Source organism: Marmota monax, unplaced genomic scaffold (genome assembly GCF_021218885.2).
Source record: "Marmota monax isolate L192 unplaced genomic scaffold, Marmota_monax_Labrador192_F-V1.1 WCK01_AAM20220418_F8-fsc00005, whole genome shotgun sequence".
Taxonomy (NCBI): Eukaryota; Metazoa; Chordata; class Mammalia; order Rodentia; family Sciuridae; genus Marmota; species Marmota monax.
In genome coordinates this window covers 28,980,080-28,997,062 of record NW_026692254.1, presented here as the reverse complement: position 1 = coordinate 28,997,062, position 16,983 = coordinate 28,980,080, and the positions used below count along the sequence as shown (strand labels likewise).

The following is a 16,983-nucleotide window of genomic DNA, read 5'->3' as shown; positions in this document are numbered from 1 at the left end:
GCCCTTAGTTTTGTTTTATTTTGTTTTCTCTTGTATACAGATTCGTTATTCTGCCCCTAATTGGCTTTTGGGGTCTTATTTTTTTCTCATCTTTGAAGTGGTTATTTCTTCCTTCCTAGTGTCACAGTATTGTGATGAATGAATTAAATTTTAATGCTTTTGAGCTCCTTGGTGGTAGATCATATTAAATATTTGGTCCCTGTGTTAGCAGGGGAGGAGTCCTATATAAATGTTCCTCCAATCACTATTTTGAGTCAATGAATTGTGAAGTGCTAGAGTATGTCTTAATAGGTCTAATAAGAGCTGTTCACCACCAGAGAATATTTTTTCCACCATTAAGTGGATGGATAGCTATGATTTTTCAAAAAAACTTATTGTGATCTCTCCTGATTACAGGCTAGTAGAGGAAAATTGGTTGTATCTGATTGTTTTGCTGACACATCAAGTCTTTGGAAATAGACCAGATCAGTAGCATTCCCTTCCTTCCATGCAGAGTTTCCCATTTCCTGTTTGGTTTTTTTTTGTTTTGTTTGTTTTTTGTTTTGTCTTCATATCTGATTTCACTTTTCAGCATCTATGCAGTTGATGTGTTTTCCTGGTTGAACTGATTCTTTCTTCCTGATGCTCCTGACTTGGACTATAGCAGCCAGACCCTTCTGTTACCTACCCTCTTTTACCCTCCAAGATTTCTCAGACATTCTTTCACTTACTGAATTGTAAGCTACAGGTTACTTTTCTCTGTATATATTTGCATTTTTTTATTACTGGAATACCATTTTTGATGTGAAGTTTGCACTTAACTGTCTTTGGTGTTTGCAACACCTCCCAATTTAGTTTCATCTGCAGATTTAGTGTCTAGTGAGGCAGTTTCTGACTTAGAATTAAAGTGAATATTAGTCAGTAGAAATTTGAAGCTAATTTTCTTTTCTAGTACAGTGGTTAGCTCAAATACTTGAATTAATTTTAGGCTGGACTATAAAATATGCTTTGCTTTTAGTTAAAAATTTAAATTACTATCAGCCTCATAGTAGAATTAAATTAACAGTTTCTGATCAAGCAAGATTCTATTCCTGTATATCCTAGCATGAAGAATTGGGGTGGGGGCTGGGGATGTGGCTCAAGCGGTAGCGCGCTCGCCTGGCATGCATGCGGCCCGGGTTCGATTCTCAGCACCACATACAAACAAAGATGTTGTGTCCACCAAAAACTGAAAAATAAATATCAAAAATTCTCTCTCTCTCTCTCTCTCTCACCTCTCTCTTAAAAAAAAAAAAAAGAATTGGGGTGTTTTTTCTTTTAAAGTTAGCTTCTTTTTCTAGTAAAGTAATATATGTTGGTTAGAGAAAGAAAAAAAGAATGGTAATCTACAGAAAGTCATAGATAGCCACTGTTTATGCCTTTATGTATGTTATTTTATATATTGTTTAATACACTTTTTTATATTCTGTTTTTTGAATTTGGAAATTTTCTAACATGCACAGAAGAGTATTATAAACCCCATGTATCTATCACCATTCCCAATAATAATTAATGTGGAACCAATTCTGCCCCATCTACATTCTCTCCTCTTCCCCCTCTCCTATATTATTTTGAATCAAATCTTTGATATCATATCATGTCATGTATAAGCATTTCAGTAAGTATCTACCAAGCTTTACTACTAAACTTTTATAAAACTTAACAATTAGTGTGGTTATGTCACCATAAAGGGTTCTGAAGAGTTTTCTCCAGAAGCAAAGGAGACCTCTATGGGGATCGTCCAGGTACATGACATGTCGACATGTCACAGATTTGGATTTTAGCAGAGTATAGCTTTATTAGAACCAGGCATCATGGCATACACCTGTAATCCCAGGGACCCAGGAGGCTAAGGTAGTAGGATCATAAGTTTGAGGCCAGCTTCAGTAACTTAGCAAGACCTTCTCTCCAAATAAAAAATAAAAAGGTCTGGGAATGTAGCTCAGTTGTAGTCATCCCTAGGTTCAATCCCTGATACCATAAAAAAGCTTCATTAGAAGGTGAAAGCTGAAGATACATTCTGAATGAAGACCACCCTCTGAAGAGTTAAAAATGCTTTGGGGGTCTTGGGTACTTCTTTTTTTTTTTTTTTTTTTCTAACTTTTTTTTTTTAATAGAAGTAGTTGGACACAATACCTTTATTTTATTTATTTATTTTTACATGGTGCTGAGGATTAAACCCAGGGCCTCACAAGTGCTAGATGAGCGCTCTACTGCTGAGCCACAATCCCAGCCCTTGGATACTTCTTTTTTATTGTTCTTGTGTGTGATACTAGGATTGAACCCAGGACCTCATGCATGCTAGGCAAGCACTGTACCACTGAGCTACATCCCCACCTCTTCTGCGGGAGAGTGGGTAGGTGTTTGGTAACAAGGACATTTTGCCAAACTCAGCTCTTTGGTCATGAATTACGTGATATTTATGGTGGTCTGGTTTTCCAGGATCTTCACTTGTCTCTTCTATCTACATAACATTTGGAATGTGCCTGTTTTATAGGTTTCTTAAAATACATCTCCCTTGCCGGGTGCTGTGGCACACACCTGTAATCCCAGTGGCTTCAGAGGCTGAGGCAGGAGGATCACAAGTTCAAAGCCAGCCTCAGCAAAATGAAGGCACTAAGCAACTCAGTGAAACCCTGTCTCTAAATAAAATACAGAATAGGGCTGGGGATGTGGCTCAGTGGCTGAGTGCCCCTGAGTTCAATCCCTGGTCTCCTCCCCCCCCCGCCCCCCGCCCCCGCCAGAATCTCCCTTTGTTTTATCTAATCTGAAAACACATAATGTGCACTTAATAAAGCTTTAATCAAAATTAGCTAATTTTCATACATGAGTAAATTTACAGTAACTCTAAGATTTATAGATTTCTCAGAAATTAGGGAGTAATAGTCCTAGAGGAAAAATCAGGTCTGGGGAGTAAAGTCTGATCGTGGGGCTTTTAGATTTACAGCTACAGTCTCTGTTTTCTTTTGTCTCCTTTCTACCTCTTTATTCATTCTATTCTATCTCAGTTACACTTTAAAAAAAAAGAACAGTAATTGCTTACATCATTGTTTCTAATCTTTGTTCAAATTCCCAAATAGGTCATAAGTTTAACAGTTTATTTGAATCTGGATTCAAATAAAGTCCTTGGCTAAATAGGTTGATGTGTTTTTATAGTCTTATTTCATCTAGAGGTTCTTTCTCCAACTTTCTTTGTTTCTTGCAAATTATTTGAAATAACTAGGTCATTCTGTTGTTTCCGAACGTCTACATTTTGTCAGTTACATCCTGTATTGCTTTACTCAGTTAATATTTCTAGAAAATTTATTGTATGTATTTTATTGTAAAAACTAGATGATTCTGGGGCTGGGGTTGTGGCTCAGCAGTAGAGCACTTGCCTAGCAATGTGTGAAGCACTGATTTCAATCCTTAGCATCCCATATAAATAAATAAAATAAAGGTGTTGTGTCCACCTACAACTAAATATCTATCTATCTATCTATCTATAACACACACACATACACACACATATAATTTTTTTAAAATTTAAAAATGAGATGGATTCTGTGTGCTATTTTTAAAATTGGTGCATTATTATTATACATAACAGTGGGATTTGTTGTTGCATATTCATACATGCACATAACATAATTTGGTCAGTTTCATTCCCCAGTATGTACATGGTGTTTTGTAACCTTTCTTTCACTTAGTAAAATTTGTATGATCTTCCAGTGCCATTAAATATTCTTCTACAACTTTGTTTTTAATTTTAATGCTTGCATAGTATTTCAGTTCCTAAATTTGAACTTTTTGAGACTGGGGATGTGGCTCAAGCGGTGGCGCGCTCGCCTGGCACATGCGGGGCGCTGGGTTCGATCCTCAGCACCACATAAAAATAACATAAAGATGTTGTGTCCATCGAAAACTAAAAAATAAATATTAAAAAAATTCTCTCTCTCACTCTAAAAAAAAATTGAACTTTTTATTTTTAATCTTTATTTTAAACACAGTAATTATATTTTTTAGTTAAAGAGTTATTTTAATGCTAGGAATTGTGATAATGTACCTCAGTGCCACAGGAATTTTGGGTTAACAAGAGCATATTTTGTGCTTTCACATGCCATGAAGAGGTATGTAATGACTTGAGTTTACCTTACTCTTTCAAGGCAAAATGGGCATATCAAGTTTTTGACCAAAGGAGATAATAATGCTGTTGATGACCGAGGCCTCTATAAACAAGGACAACACTGGCTAGAGAAAAAAGATGTTGTGGGGAGAGCCAGAGGGTAAGTATAGAGGGGAACGTCTTGAAATTTTATGTCACTTGAAACATGGCCCTCTCAATCATATTATCTGATCATTTGCAACTGAATACGTAGCATTTTGGCCCTGGTTTCACCATATCATATTTGTGTCATTTGAAAAATGTGCTTCTTAAAATTTACCCATATGGGGATGAACTTGGGTACAATAAAAGAGATAGTGAATTGGATGTGACAATTTAAAAATTCATATTTATTCAGTTTGCTCAAGAAATATCAGGTGCGGGGCTGAGGTTGTGGCTCAGCAGTAAAGCACTTGCCTAGCATGTGTGAGGCACTGGATTCAATTCTCAGCACCACATATAAATAAATAAAATAAAAGTCTATTGACAACTAAAAAAATATTTTAAAAAAATTAAAAAAAAGAAAAGAAATATTGGGTGCTTTTTTTATGCTCTGTTGTCTGTATTGGGTAAGGCTGTGAGGATTTGGAACAGTATTAATCCTGCTTCCTGAAATAATTTCTTAGGAATTTACTGAGTCAACAACTTAAAAGTGTTCATCTAAATTAATTTTATCATGTCCATTTATTCCATACTGTTTTATTTCTAGTCTTGAAATTGATGAGGTAATATGAAATTTAAAAATTATATTAAGCCTGTTTATTTCAGATTTTATCAGGAGAACAGATCAGTGGAGAACAGGAATTGTAAGTTACTGGTATAAAGAAGTATGGAATTGTTAACTACCTTAATGTTATTAATAGTATTAACAATAACTCACCTTCATTAGGGTTTACTATTTATCAGAGACTGATTGTGAATGCTTTATAGGTATTACCTCATTTTAACCTTGGAACAACCCTAATATTCCCATTCTACAGATGAGGAAACTCAGAGGAATTAGGTTACTTATCAAAAATCACACTGATAGTAGTAAGTGGCTGGCAGCTCCAGGGCCTACCCTCTTAACCATCACACCAGAATTACTGGCATAACATTGCTGAACAGGGTGGTTACTGGTTCTCACTATTTCAGTGCTTCATGGCACTCTTAATGCTATCACAATCTGTGGTCCTTCTGACCTATAATAGACTGTGTGAATCCAGAGTTATTACACTGATAAGCAGGCCACCACAATGAAAAATTGTACTGTACAGACTGAAGTGCAGGTTACAAGTGAACGTTGCCTCAGTTATAGCATGAGAGATGCTCTTTTTTGAGCCAAAAAGATCAGATTTTAGAACCTTCAGGGCTGGTGTGCATGTGTACACGCATACACACATGTACTTATGCCCCTGCTTTAGGAGAATTTCATTTATTATGACAGACAAATCCAAATTAAGTCATCAGTGCTTCAAGAAATAATAGTACCCATCTCCCACAATTCCAAAGATGCCCCTAATATTATTCAGACTTGTCAACCCCTTTGAGTATTTTTGTTTTCCCTTTAATTGCAAAAAAACAGATAGATGTAGATACATAAGGAAATACCAGTCATCAAAAAGCAAAGTCACTTTACTGTCCTTCTTCTCTACTTCTATAAGTATTTATTGTTAGCCTTTTGGTTTAAGTTCTTTTAAGTCTTTATATAGAGAGATAAAGATGCAGGTATTAATAGATATGTTTCTAGATACATTAACACATGTATGGAGGACAACTATTTTAATAGATCATATTATTATTTAGTCATTCTCCTGTTATTTAGATATTCTGACTGTATCTAGTTTTTGCTTCTATTTTTAATCTAGTTTTTTGTTTAATTGTGAACAATGTTATGGTGAACATCCTTGTTATATATATCTCAGTGCCTCTGCCCGAGCAATCTTTTTTTTTTTTTTGTACTGGGGATTGAACCTAGGGCGCTTAACCACCAAGGCACATCCACAGCCCTTTTTGTATATTATTTAGAGACAGGGTTGCCTAGAGCCTCGCTAAGTTACTAAGGCTGGTTTTTTAACTTGAAACCCTCCTGCCTTACCTTCCCAAGATGCTGGGATTACTGTAATGCCAGTAATTCCAATCAGTGGAACTATTGGGTAAAACATGTATATGTTAAAGTCTTTCAACAAATTTTGCCATACTTTTATGTATGCTTCTACATGTGTCTCCCTTTATGTGGGTCTTGATTCTAAAGTATTTATTACAGCTGTGTATTCTCACTCTGGCCCTTTGTTGAATAAAAGATACCATGTTCTAAAACGTTGGGGAAGCCAGACTTTCACTGAAGTAACTTATCTTTCTGAAGAAGTTTTGAAAAATCCCAAACTATACATACCAATATTTCTGTACTGCCACCTTTAAAAATATACAATGTTTTGGTGGCTTTTAATTAAACAATGCAGCCAGCTGTGGTGGCACATGCTTGTAATCCCAGTGACTCAGAAGGCTGAGGCAGGAAGATCACAAGTTCGAGGCCAGTCTTGACAACTTGGCAAGACCCTCAGCAACTTAGTAAGACCCTGCCAAATAATAAAAAGAACTGGGGCTGTAGCACAGTGGTAGAATGTCCCTGGTTTCAATCACTAGTACCACAAAAAAGGGAGGGGGGAGGGAGAAGGAACGAAGGAAGGAAGGGGGGAGGGAGGGAAAAGAAAAGAAAGTAATAGTCTGTTACTCTCTGTATTAAGTAAATTTCTATGAAGTATAAACATACAGTACATGAACAGCAGGAGGACAGACTCTTGACTGTACAAATTCACTTTCCATTGATTATACCACCACTTACTTTGACATGTAATGTAATTTATCACATTCTCTTGTGGAAATTGTATTTATAAAACACTAAGCTGATAAGTCAGGCTGTGCCAAACCTTGACAATAGAGTTTTTCTGCAGACAAGTTTGTGACTGTGGTACAAACATCCCTTTAGGCATTTTAAAAAATGTTTTGATTTTTTGAACAGTTGTACACTGGGGCCTAAAGCCCCAAATCAAAATTATCTAAGAAAAATTTTTTATTGAAATAGAATTTTCATATATTGGGATATAAAATTCACCATTTTAAAGTGTCCAATTTAGTGGATTTTATTTTATTCACAGGGTTGTGAAACTATCACCACTAATTCCAAAGCATTTCCATCAATCCCAAAATAAAACTCCATGCTCATTAGCAGTCACTTCCCATCCCCTCCTTCCCTGCAGCCCTTGACAACCACTAATCTACTTTGTGTCTCTATGGATTTGCCTGTTCTGGGTATTTCATATAACAGAACCATACCATTTTTAGTCTTTTATGTCTGGCTTCTTTCACTTGTCCTAATTTTTAGGGTTCATTCATCTTGTAACATATAGTAAAAACAATTTTAGAAAATGAAACTGATATTGGCCCCATTAAGCATTTAGTAGGGGTGATTCTTTCTAAATTCAGGAAGTTGAAAAACACAAGAGAGGACCTCTTTTTCAAAGAGCAACAAGAGAAAAGGCTAAAAGCCTGGCAGAAGATCAGGAAATAGAAGTATTAATAATGAAAAGAAAAGAACAAAAATATAAGGAAGAACTATAATAGAGAAGCTTGAAGTTTCCAAACAAAGCAATGATAAAGAAATGGAAATGCTAACTCCCTTGATTTGAAAAATGTTGAAAAAATGTACCAGTATTACATGTTAAGCCAAAATTTAAAATATATAGATATAAGATATAAGGAGCAGAGTATCTGAGCTCTCTGTTGACTGAAATCAGTTTTATAAATAAGTCTTTTAAAATGTATTTTTACTTGAAACAAGTCACAGATCATTCTAGAAACAAAATGATCCATTTTGGATAATTGCATATTCTCTTAGTTGGCTGCTGGGGTCCAAATTCCCTTAAGATCCCTTTCAATATCTGACAAAACAGTTCTGGGTTCTCCTCTTATTTTTTTTTTTTTTTCAGGGTTGGGAAGCTTATCTCCTTTACTGTTTGATCTTTTCTTTTTAATCATTTTTCCCCAAAAAAACATCAGCCAAAGAGGCTATTTCTGAATAGCACCTTTGATCCCAAGAGTTCCCAGGGAAATATGTTCAACCATACTCTACCATTTAGGTGTTAACTTGGCGAAGGCTGCTATTGGAGTTGGCCTTGTGAATGGTATTTATTTTATTTACTTTAAACCTTGTTCTGCTTATCATCAACTCTCCTTTAATATATGAGTTTACCTGAGCAGAATAGGGAAAAAGTACGATTAATGCCTTTAAGATAATTGATGATACCGCTTTATATACTTCATTATTAATTCTGCTATCTCTGTCTATGGCAGGAAGGAGTGGTAGAAGTAATTAACTCTTTGGTTTGGCTTGCCATATGTTTTTCTTATATTACCCGTAAAGATGAAGTTGCTTTTGGGGCTGGGGTGGTGGCTCAGCGGTGGAGCATTCCCCTAGCCCGTTCGAGGCCCTGGGTTCAATCTCCAGTACCATATAAAACAATAAATAAATAAAGGTATTGTGTCCAACTACAACTAAAAAATAAATATTGAAAAAAAAAAAGATGAGGTTGCTTTCATTTTAACCTATACTGTACAAGGAAAAGCCAAAAACAGCAACAACAAAAAAGTTTCCATGAATTTCTCCTAAGCAAATTGTGGTCTGTGGTTGTGTTTCTTTGGGCATATATACCATTGTGTGGAGATAACAGAAGAAAGCTTCTACCTATGAGAATGGCTGCTGGTCATCAGATCAGAATTAGCTTGATGTTTTATAGAAAACAGATGTTTTTATAGGTCTTAATCTGCATTTTACTGTGAGGCATTTGCCATTATGTCCTTAAATTAGATGATTTACCTTCACTGAAAGTGATTGCTTTTATGAAGGGTTAAAAATGACAAGACATATATTGCAATTTAAAAAATATGTATAAAACAATATAGACAGCCTCTATCTTCCCTCCTAGAGCTTAGCAATACCATTCTATAGAGACTGTCACTTTTCAGCTCTTGAAGGACCCAGGAGTTGAAACTAAGACATAGGCCCCAAGAGTTGATATTCTTTTCACCACACACCTGTGCTGTGTACCTCACACTAGAGCTAGACTTTTTGAAATTGAGTGTGCAAGAACATCATTTGGAGATCATCTTTCAGAGATTTCCTAACCCAGTAAATCTGGGGAAGATTGAAGAGTATGCATTTTGGGGGTGGGGGTGGGGGGTTACCAGGGATTGAACTCAGGCACTCAGCCACTGAACTACATCCCAGCCCTATTTTGTATTTTATTAGAGACAGGGTTTCACTGGGTTGCTTAGTGCCTCACTTTTGCTGAGACTGGCTTTAAACTCAATGATCCTCCTGCCTCAGCCTCCAAAGCTGCTGGGATTATAGGCATGTGCCACTGTGCCTGGCAAGAATATGCATTTTTAACAAGTCATTCAAATGATTGTGACAAAGGAGGTCTAAGTTTTAAGAAACACCAATGTATGTAGAAGGGAAGTTTGTGGGAAGAGAGAACAGGAAAAGGGTGAGGAGAGGAGACAGGAGTAAGGGACGTTTTTGTTTGTTTGTATTTTTGTGGGTTTTTTTTTAAAACATGGATTGAAGCCAGGGGCAGTTAACCACTGAGCCACATCCCCAGCCCTTTTTGTATTTTTTTAAATTTAGAGACAAGGTCTCTAAGTTTCTGTGGCTGGCTTTGAACTTGTGATCCTCCTGCTTCAGCCTCCCAAGCCACTGGAATTAGGAAGTGAAATACACCAAAGACAAAATGTCCATTCTTGAAATTTACCTTAGGCTTTGATGGTGGAAGTGTTACATGGGAGATAATTTCTGTTTCCGCTGCCTTTGGCATGGGATGAAGGTGCGAAGGTTGTCCGTGCCCTGAATACAAATCTGTGGGCTGTTACAAAGTGTACAAAGATCAGCTTCCGCTTTGGCTTTCTTCTGTATGATAGCAGAGGTAGGTGGAGAAACAAATTTGTTACAGATAGATAAAAAATATCCAAGGAGGAGAGATTTCAAGACAAGTTGTGGTCATCGACGTCAAATGCTGTAGACATGTAAAGAAAGATGGAGGCTGAGATTAGTTTGTTCTGTATGGTGTTTTAAACTGTTTTAAATTTCAGGATTAAGAGGGCCAAACCCAAATTACAGGTGGTTCAAATAAGAGGGCAGTGAAATCCTAAGTACATCTATATAAGAGCTCTTACATTTACTTTGTGGCCACTTAACATGAAATACCTTGTAATATTCTGGCTGTGTTTGCCTTGTCTCCCCAACTAGGTTGACAGCTCCCTAAAGCTTGTTAAGACACACCCTGTATCAGTATTACCAACTAGAGATCTAAGACCTCTCATGTCTAGTAGCAGTTTCACCACAAGGAAGCTATGTGCCTTGGGCATGATCAGCTGTTTCCTCATCTATAAAATGGTTATATTCCTAACTTCCCTATCATGAGCTATTGGAAGGAATAAATAGAATAATATATACAAAGGATCTTTGTGAACTGAAAATTAGTTTTCTCTGAAAGATATGGATGTTTGGTAAATGATAACAGCTGCTTTGCTTAGGAAATTCTGTGATGATCATGTTTTTGTTTATTTTAGATTTGTTCCTTATATTGGAATTGTGACGATCCTCATGAATGACTATCCTAAATTTAAGGTGAGAGATTATACCATATGTTTCATTAAAAATGTGATCTTGGACCTGGTATTGTGGTGCATGCCTATAATCCCAGCTACTCTGGAGGCTGAGGCAGGAGGATCACAAGTTCCAGGCCAGCCCGGGCAACTTAGCAAGACCCTATCTCAAAATAAAAAGGACTGGGGATGTATCTCAATAGTAAAGTGCCCACCCTGGGTTCAAGCCTCAGTACCACCACCAAAAAAAAAAAGTGACTTCAAGCTGAGGGTGTAACTCAGTGGTAGAGTTTATGCACCTAGAATGCATGAGGTCCTGGGTTAAAGCCTCTAAACAGTGATCTTTTGCTTAATTTCGGAAACTTTAAGTGGATTATGGTTGAAACATGAAAAAATAATAGTTTAAATATATCATGGCCAAAAAGTCTAGTTTATTAATTGATTCTGAGAACTTAAGAACTTTTAAAAGCATCTCTGACTTGTGTTTCTGTCTTTATTTTGTAGTATGCAGTACTTTTTTTGCTGGGTTTATTCGTGCTGGTCCATCGTGAGTAAGAAGTCTGCCTTGCTGTTCCTGGGAAGATGCCGTACTTTTTGTTACTGAATGTTTGGAGTAGCTGTTGGTCTGTGATTGGTGGAATGGAGAACACACATGTTGGCGCTTCTCAGTAGCCCTGGTTTACGTTAGTTTATGTTTCCACGCCAGAATCTGTTTGGGCGGGTGCGTGTGCACTAGAGTGCACTCAAGGGGACTTTCAATCACAGAATTTCATATGTTGTCATTGTCACACTTTCACATTTTTGTACATCAGTGAATTTTTATATTAAAAGGTTGAGCCAAAGCCCCCAGTGTTTGTATTTTGAAGCCAAGCTTCACTTCTAAAGTGCCTACAGAGTTCTGTAAATGAAAATGCAGCTCTGCACGAGTTTGAAACTGTCATTCCTCCTTATAATGGGAATGGCACATACTGAGGTGGTCATAAGTCTTTAACTTTTCAGAATTTTAAATAAAAGACTTTGCACATTGAACCCCTTATCCCTGGATTGTGTTTGTCCAGAAAGCTCCTGAGATTTGCCTTCCTTGGATGGTTTTAGTACTCCTTGTGGGGGTATAAAAGCTTTGGGTTGAAGAGCCCTTCAGCTAAGAAGATTGCCCTAATACTGTTATTTTTTTGTTTTGTTTTGTTTTGTTTTTGTTTTTGTTTTTGTGAAGCAAAAGTAGCCATTGACGTTCATAGGCAATCTCTTAGTCATAAAATTGATTCTTCACTAGGGCGTGACTCAGATGTGTATAAACCCAACTAGTGTTCCTGAGAGATTCAGAAAATCTCACTGGCCTGTAAAAACTCATAGCCCTTTGTACACTTCAGACATTCTCAGTCCTTTGTATACCAGGGCATGTGCAGGAGGCAGGACAGGGTGGTGGATGGCAAGCATTGTACTTGTCTTTAAATTCTAATTTGCCTGAATGTGTTCTTTTAAGTGCGTGGCTCTGCTTTTCTCTAATGCAAACTTAAGGCAGAGTTTAAAGCAACGACTGCAAAGCTCAGTTGTGCATTTTCTTTTAATATTGAGACCGATAGGGAAACAGGAAGTGTAGGGTAAGCCAGTATGTTTTAAGCACAAAATACTCATTAAGTCTTTCTATTCTCTTCTTGTATTAATGCATAAGTCTCAAAATAGGCAAGTTTTCTGTTTTGGGCTACATGATCTAGTTCTATTATTTGTTCAACTGAGGTGGAAGTCAGTTCAAGCTGTTATGCTAATGGAATGAGAACAGAGACACACTTCTGCAGCCCTCCCCTGCAGAGCACAGTGCCACCCTTGAATCCATTAACTAGGCTTTAGCCTTCTAACTTTGGATATGGGTGCTTAATGGTCTCAACAGTGTGTGAAATTTGTCAAGTCACTGTTAACAAATGCTCTTTTGAACCTGTCCTTATATAATATTTACATTTTCTCATGAAAAGGAGAGTGCTGAAACAGCTCCTTGTGTGGAATGGCAGAATATTACTATATTACCTTCTTTCTTTCTACCTAATCATCTATAGAGAAAGATAGCTGTTCAGCCCTATCAGTCCACTGGAGATAGTGTGCTTTCCTGGCCAAAGTTGGGATCACATCGTCTTCTGCAATCCTGTCTAGCCAGATATAAACACCCTTAGATTTGTATCTCCTTCCTTTCCAATTTCTCCTCCTTAGACACTAAATGGGAGGAAAACAATACTTTTCCTCACTTGCATGTTTCAGTAAAAGTATCATTCTTTCTCCTTTACTAGATGCTCCAGTTTTAAGCAATGGATAAAACTCTCTGAAAAAGTATTCAAAGCTGTTAAAAACATTTGAACCATTTCATTAACCAGAAAAAGATTATTTTTGGGAAGAGGTATTTTATGTTCCTAATTATATATTGTGTAGATTAGCACTAAAAATAAGACTTAAATATATGAGATTTTATTAGTAAATATGTTTTAAATGCTCTTTGAAAAATGCAAGAAATGCCAGAGAGGTTTAATTTGGTAATTGAATGGACGTATCAGCTCTTTGAGATTTAGCAGAGTGTGTGGCAAATTGGAGACTCAACGTGGTGAATGAAAGGAATTAGAAAACAGTATGAGAACTATAAAACTTTAAGAATTTGATAATGAGATCATCTCTTGGCTACTTATCTACTCTCATAACACCAACTGCCTATCCTCAGTCCTAGTTTTTTTGTCTCTCTTCCCCCTGGACCCTTTCACTTGATTGTTCCATCTTTAAACTCAAGTTTGTAGTGATTCCCTCAAACTTCCCCTTCAGTGTTCATATGTTCAGTGAAGGAATACTTCCCTAGATTTTTCATTTTCCTACTATATCTGTTCACCTCCCATCACAGTGTTCCATTGTATGCCTATTTTAGATAATTACCACCTGCTAATTAGTTTCAGTGTACTTTTTATTTTCAGAAATGTCTGTTGCTTGGACCATAAATTTTATGTCTCTCCTACCTTTGAAACTTTGAATTCAGCTAACATTAAGCATCCCTGTTCTGTATTCCCTGGGTTTTCACATTATCATCTTTTTTTTTTTCCCCCTGACATGCTGGGGACTGAACCCAGGGTTTCATGTGTGCTAGGCAAGCACTCTACCACTGAGCTAAATCCCCAGCAATTTTTCACATTAGTATTGTATATATACCCTTATCTTTGCTAGTCTTTGAGTCTTACCATCTTCACAATTAATTATTCTACTGCCACTCGGTATTGGCTGTCTCGTACTGTTTAAGTTTATGGATATGGCCTCAAGATCCCCCAGCAGATTGGAAACTTTTCCAGTGTAAGGGTCTCATATTATAGACACTATGCTGTATTTCCCTGGTAACATGAAGCAGCATATATTAAATGTTCAGTATAATCATGCTTTGGAACCATAGGCAGTAATTTCAGTTAGCATTGTTGCTGAACTATTATTCTGGAGTAGAGCATATGAATCATTAAAGTGATTTGCGCTTTCCTGTTATTTAGTAAGTACATTCTCTTGATCTTGCCAAATTTGAATCTGAAAACTTCATTTCTCCATGATTCCATTTAAGCTGCATGTACCTTTTCCAGATTTTTCTTATGTTAATCCTGTTTCTTTTTTGTTCTTGGACTCTTCTTGTGTCCTCTTTCTTGATGGTATTTGCGAAAGTGGTTGTTTGCATAAGTTTTACCAAGACCAACTAACCCTTCATAACATAGTAGGGGACTATTTCAGCACCTGAGGTCAGCCTCCTCATGACAATATATTTAACATTGTTAAGAGTCAGAGATGATCCAGCTGATTCTATCTGGTTAAATGGATTGTCTACCTTTCTCACAATCCTCTTTCAGTTGCTATAGCCTGTTCAGTCTGTTTGCTGGCTAGGCATGTCTTCATCTCCCTTCTTCCCTTCATGGGCTCTTAGAAGTCAAACAACAAACAGCATCCTTCATACACAAGATGAGTGGGTGTGGAAAGAATACTGTGTAACCAAGTAGTATTACGGAAACTAGAATGTTCAGGACTTACCAAAAAGATGGCAAAAACCTTATCTTCCAAGTGTCCTTCTGGACTTTTCCAGTCTCGGCTCTCCCCAGGTCCCACATTGTTGCATCTACATAGGTTTCACCGTACAGACATAACCTGTCTTTGCTTATGCTAGTCCCTGCCTGGGGTCCCTGCTCACTTCACTTGCTGAAAACTTTCTCAATTCATTCAGCAGACGTTTATTGAGCATTTAATGTGTAGAGTTTCAGCTAGTCTTTGAGGATACAAAAGTAAGGCAAAGTCCTTCTTGCTTTGCCAGAAACTCTGCCTTAATAAGGCAATATGCATAAACAAATTTTTCAGTATAGGATCATAAGTATAATAATAGATGCATAGAAAGCCCCCCAAAGGGGTTTTCTTTTCTTTTTTGTCAAACTTGGGGTTAAACCCAAGGTACTGAGCTACATCCCCAGACCATTTTATTTTTTATTTTGAGACAGGGTCTCACTCAGTTGCCCAGGTTGGTCTTGAACTTGTGATTCTCTTGCCTCAGCCTCCCGAGTACTTGGGAATACAGGTATACACACCTGCCCCCTGCTTGTTTCTTATTCTTGATTAAGCTTTCAAATTTATATAGTGCTACTTCCTCCGGACTGCCCTGTACTTTGTTCATATTCCTCTTTAACATTGTCCTCAGAGTGGTTGCTTTCTGTTTGTCCCTCTCTCCCACCCCAGGGAAGGCCAGTTCCTTGAAGGTATCAAGACAAGACCAGCTTCAGTTTCATCTTTGTATATATCATAGTACTTTACTTATTTTAGATTTATTTATACACTGCCTTGGTTTCATAAAAGATATACCTAGCACTATATGATAAATATAAAATAATTAAAGAGGGCCAGGTGAAACCTATGTAGATGCAATAAGCTGCTGGGATCACACCTTAGGAGCTTAGGATACCGAGGCAGGAAGATGGCAATTCTGAGGCCAGTGCTGGAAATTTAGTGAGATCCTTTCTTAAAAAAAATTTCAAAAAGGGCTGGGGATAGCTCAGGGATAAAGCATTCCTGGATTCAAATTCCCTGTGCTGGGGGGGGGGGAACTAAAATTAACATAATACAATTTAATTATTGAAGAATTCAGGGATGAAGTAAGTGTGGAGAAAGAAAAGGATGGAATTGGAGTCGAGAGTAGTACCTATAAGATGTCAGAAGATTCTTTTGTCTGCTAGAAGAGATCCATACATTTGACTCTCATCCTTAGCATCTAATGCAAAGAGAGAAATAGTTATTTCTGTGCTCTGTGGAATTTTAAAAAATTGTTTTTGTAATAATACCTGAGAACCAAGAAACATACTGTGATGTTGTGTGATTTTTTTTCTAATTAGCATAATGATTTTCATGGAGCAATTTCATAGAAAGTTCATCCATACATGGTATAGTTTGTCAGTCTCTGCAAAAAGCCTCATAATCTAATCAGCCAAGAACTTTCAACTTCTCTCTAGAACAGTGTTTTGTGATTTTTTTTAAGAGAGAGAGAGAATTTTTTTTTTAAAAAAATATATTTATTTATTTATTTATTTTAGTTTTCGGCGGACACAACATCTTTGTATGTGGTGCTGAGGATCGAACCCGGGCTGCACGCATGCCAGGCGAGCGCGCTACCGCTTGAGCCACATCCCCAGCCCCGAGAGAATTTTTTAATATTTATTTTTTTTAGTTTTTTCGGCGGATACAACATCTTTGTTTGTATGTGGTGCTGAGGATCGAACCCAGGCTGCACGCATGCCAGGAGAGCGCGCTACCGCTTGAGCCACATACCCAGCCCAATGTGTTTTGTGATCTTTAAAAACCTCATGGCTATTGTGCATGGTGGTGCACAACTATAATCTCAACTTGTAAGGCTGAGGCAGAAGGATCACAAGTTTGAGGCCAGTCTCAGCAACTTTTGAGACCCTGTTTCAAAATAAAAAGGGCTAGGCATGTAGTTCAGTGATTGTACCACTGGCTTCAATCCCCAGCACCAAAAAAAGAAAAAAGCCCACTCATGGCCTTTTAGAAAACATGAAAATCTCATACCTCATTTTCATTCTGATAAGTACTTCCCTCTTATCCTCATCAATGAAGAATATTTTAAATTTCTTTTTCTTAAGTTTGTATTATAAAAACAATCTTCTTTTCTCAATAGCTATGTT

At 37.1% G+C, this 16,983-nt stretch overlaps 1 protein-coding gene across 2 annotated transcripts in view; it reads left to right on the top strand.

The window, feature by feature from the left end:
- Sec11a (SEC11 homolog A, signal peptidase complex subunit) overlaps positions 1-11,833 on the top strand; it is a 38,988-nt gene extending 27,155 nt beyond the window's left edge. The window contains exons 4-7 of one of the 2 annotated variants that reach the window (XM_058577433.1): positions 4,164-4,283; positions 4,931-4,968; positions 10,769-10,826; positions 11,309-11,833. In XM_058577433.1, coding sequence (XP_058433416.1) covers positions 4,164-4,283; positions 4,931-4,968; positions 10,769-10,794 — 184 coding nt within the window. In that variant the 3' untranslated portion in view covers positions 10,795-10,826; positions 11,309-11,833. The remainder of the gene's footprint in view (positions 1-4,163; positions 4,284-4,930; positions 4,969-10,768; positions 10,827-11,308) is intronic. The other variant, XM_046438049.2, reaches the window with a different exon arrangement.
- The last annotated feature ends 5,150 nt before the right edge of the window (positions 11,834-16,983 follow it).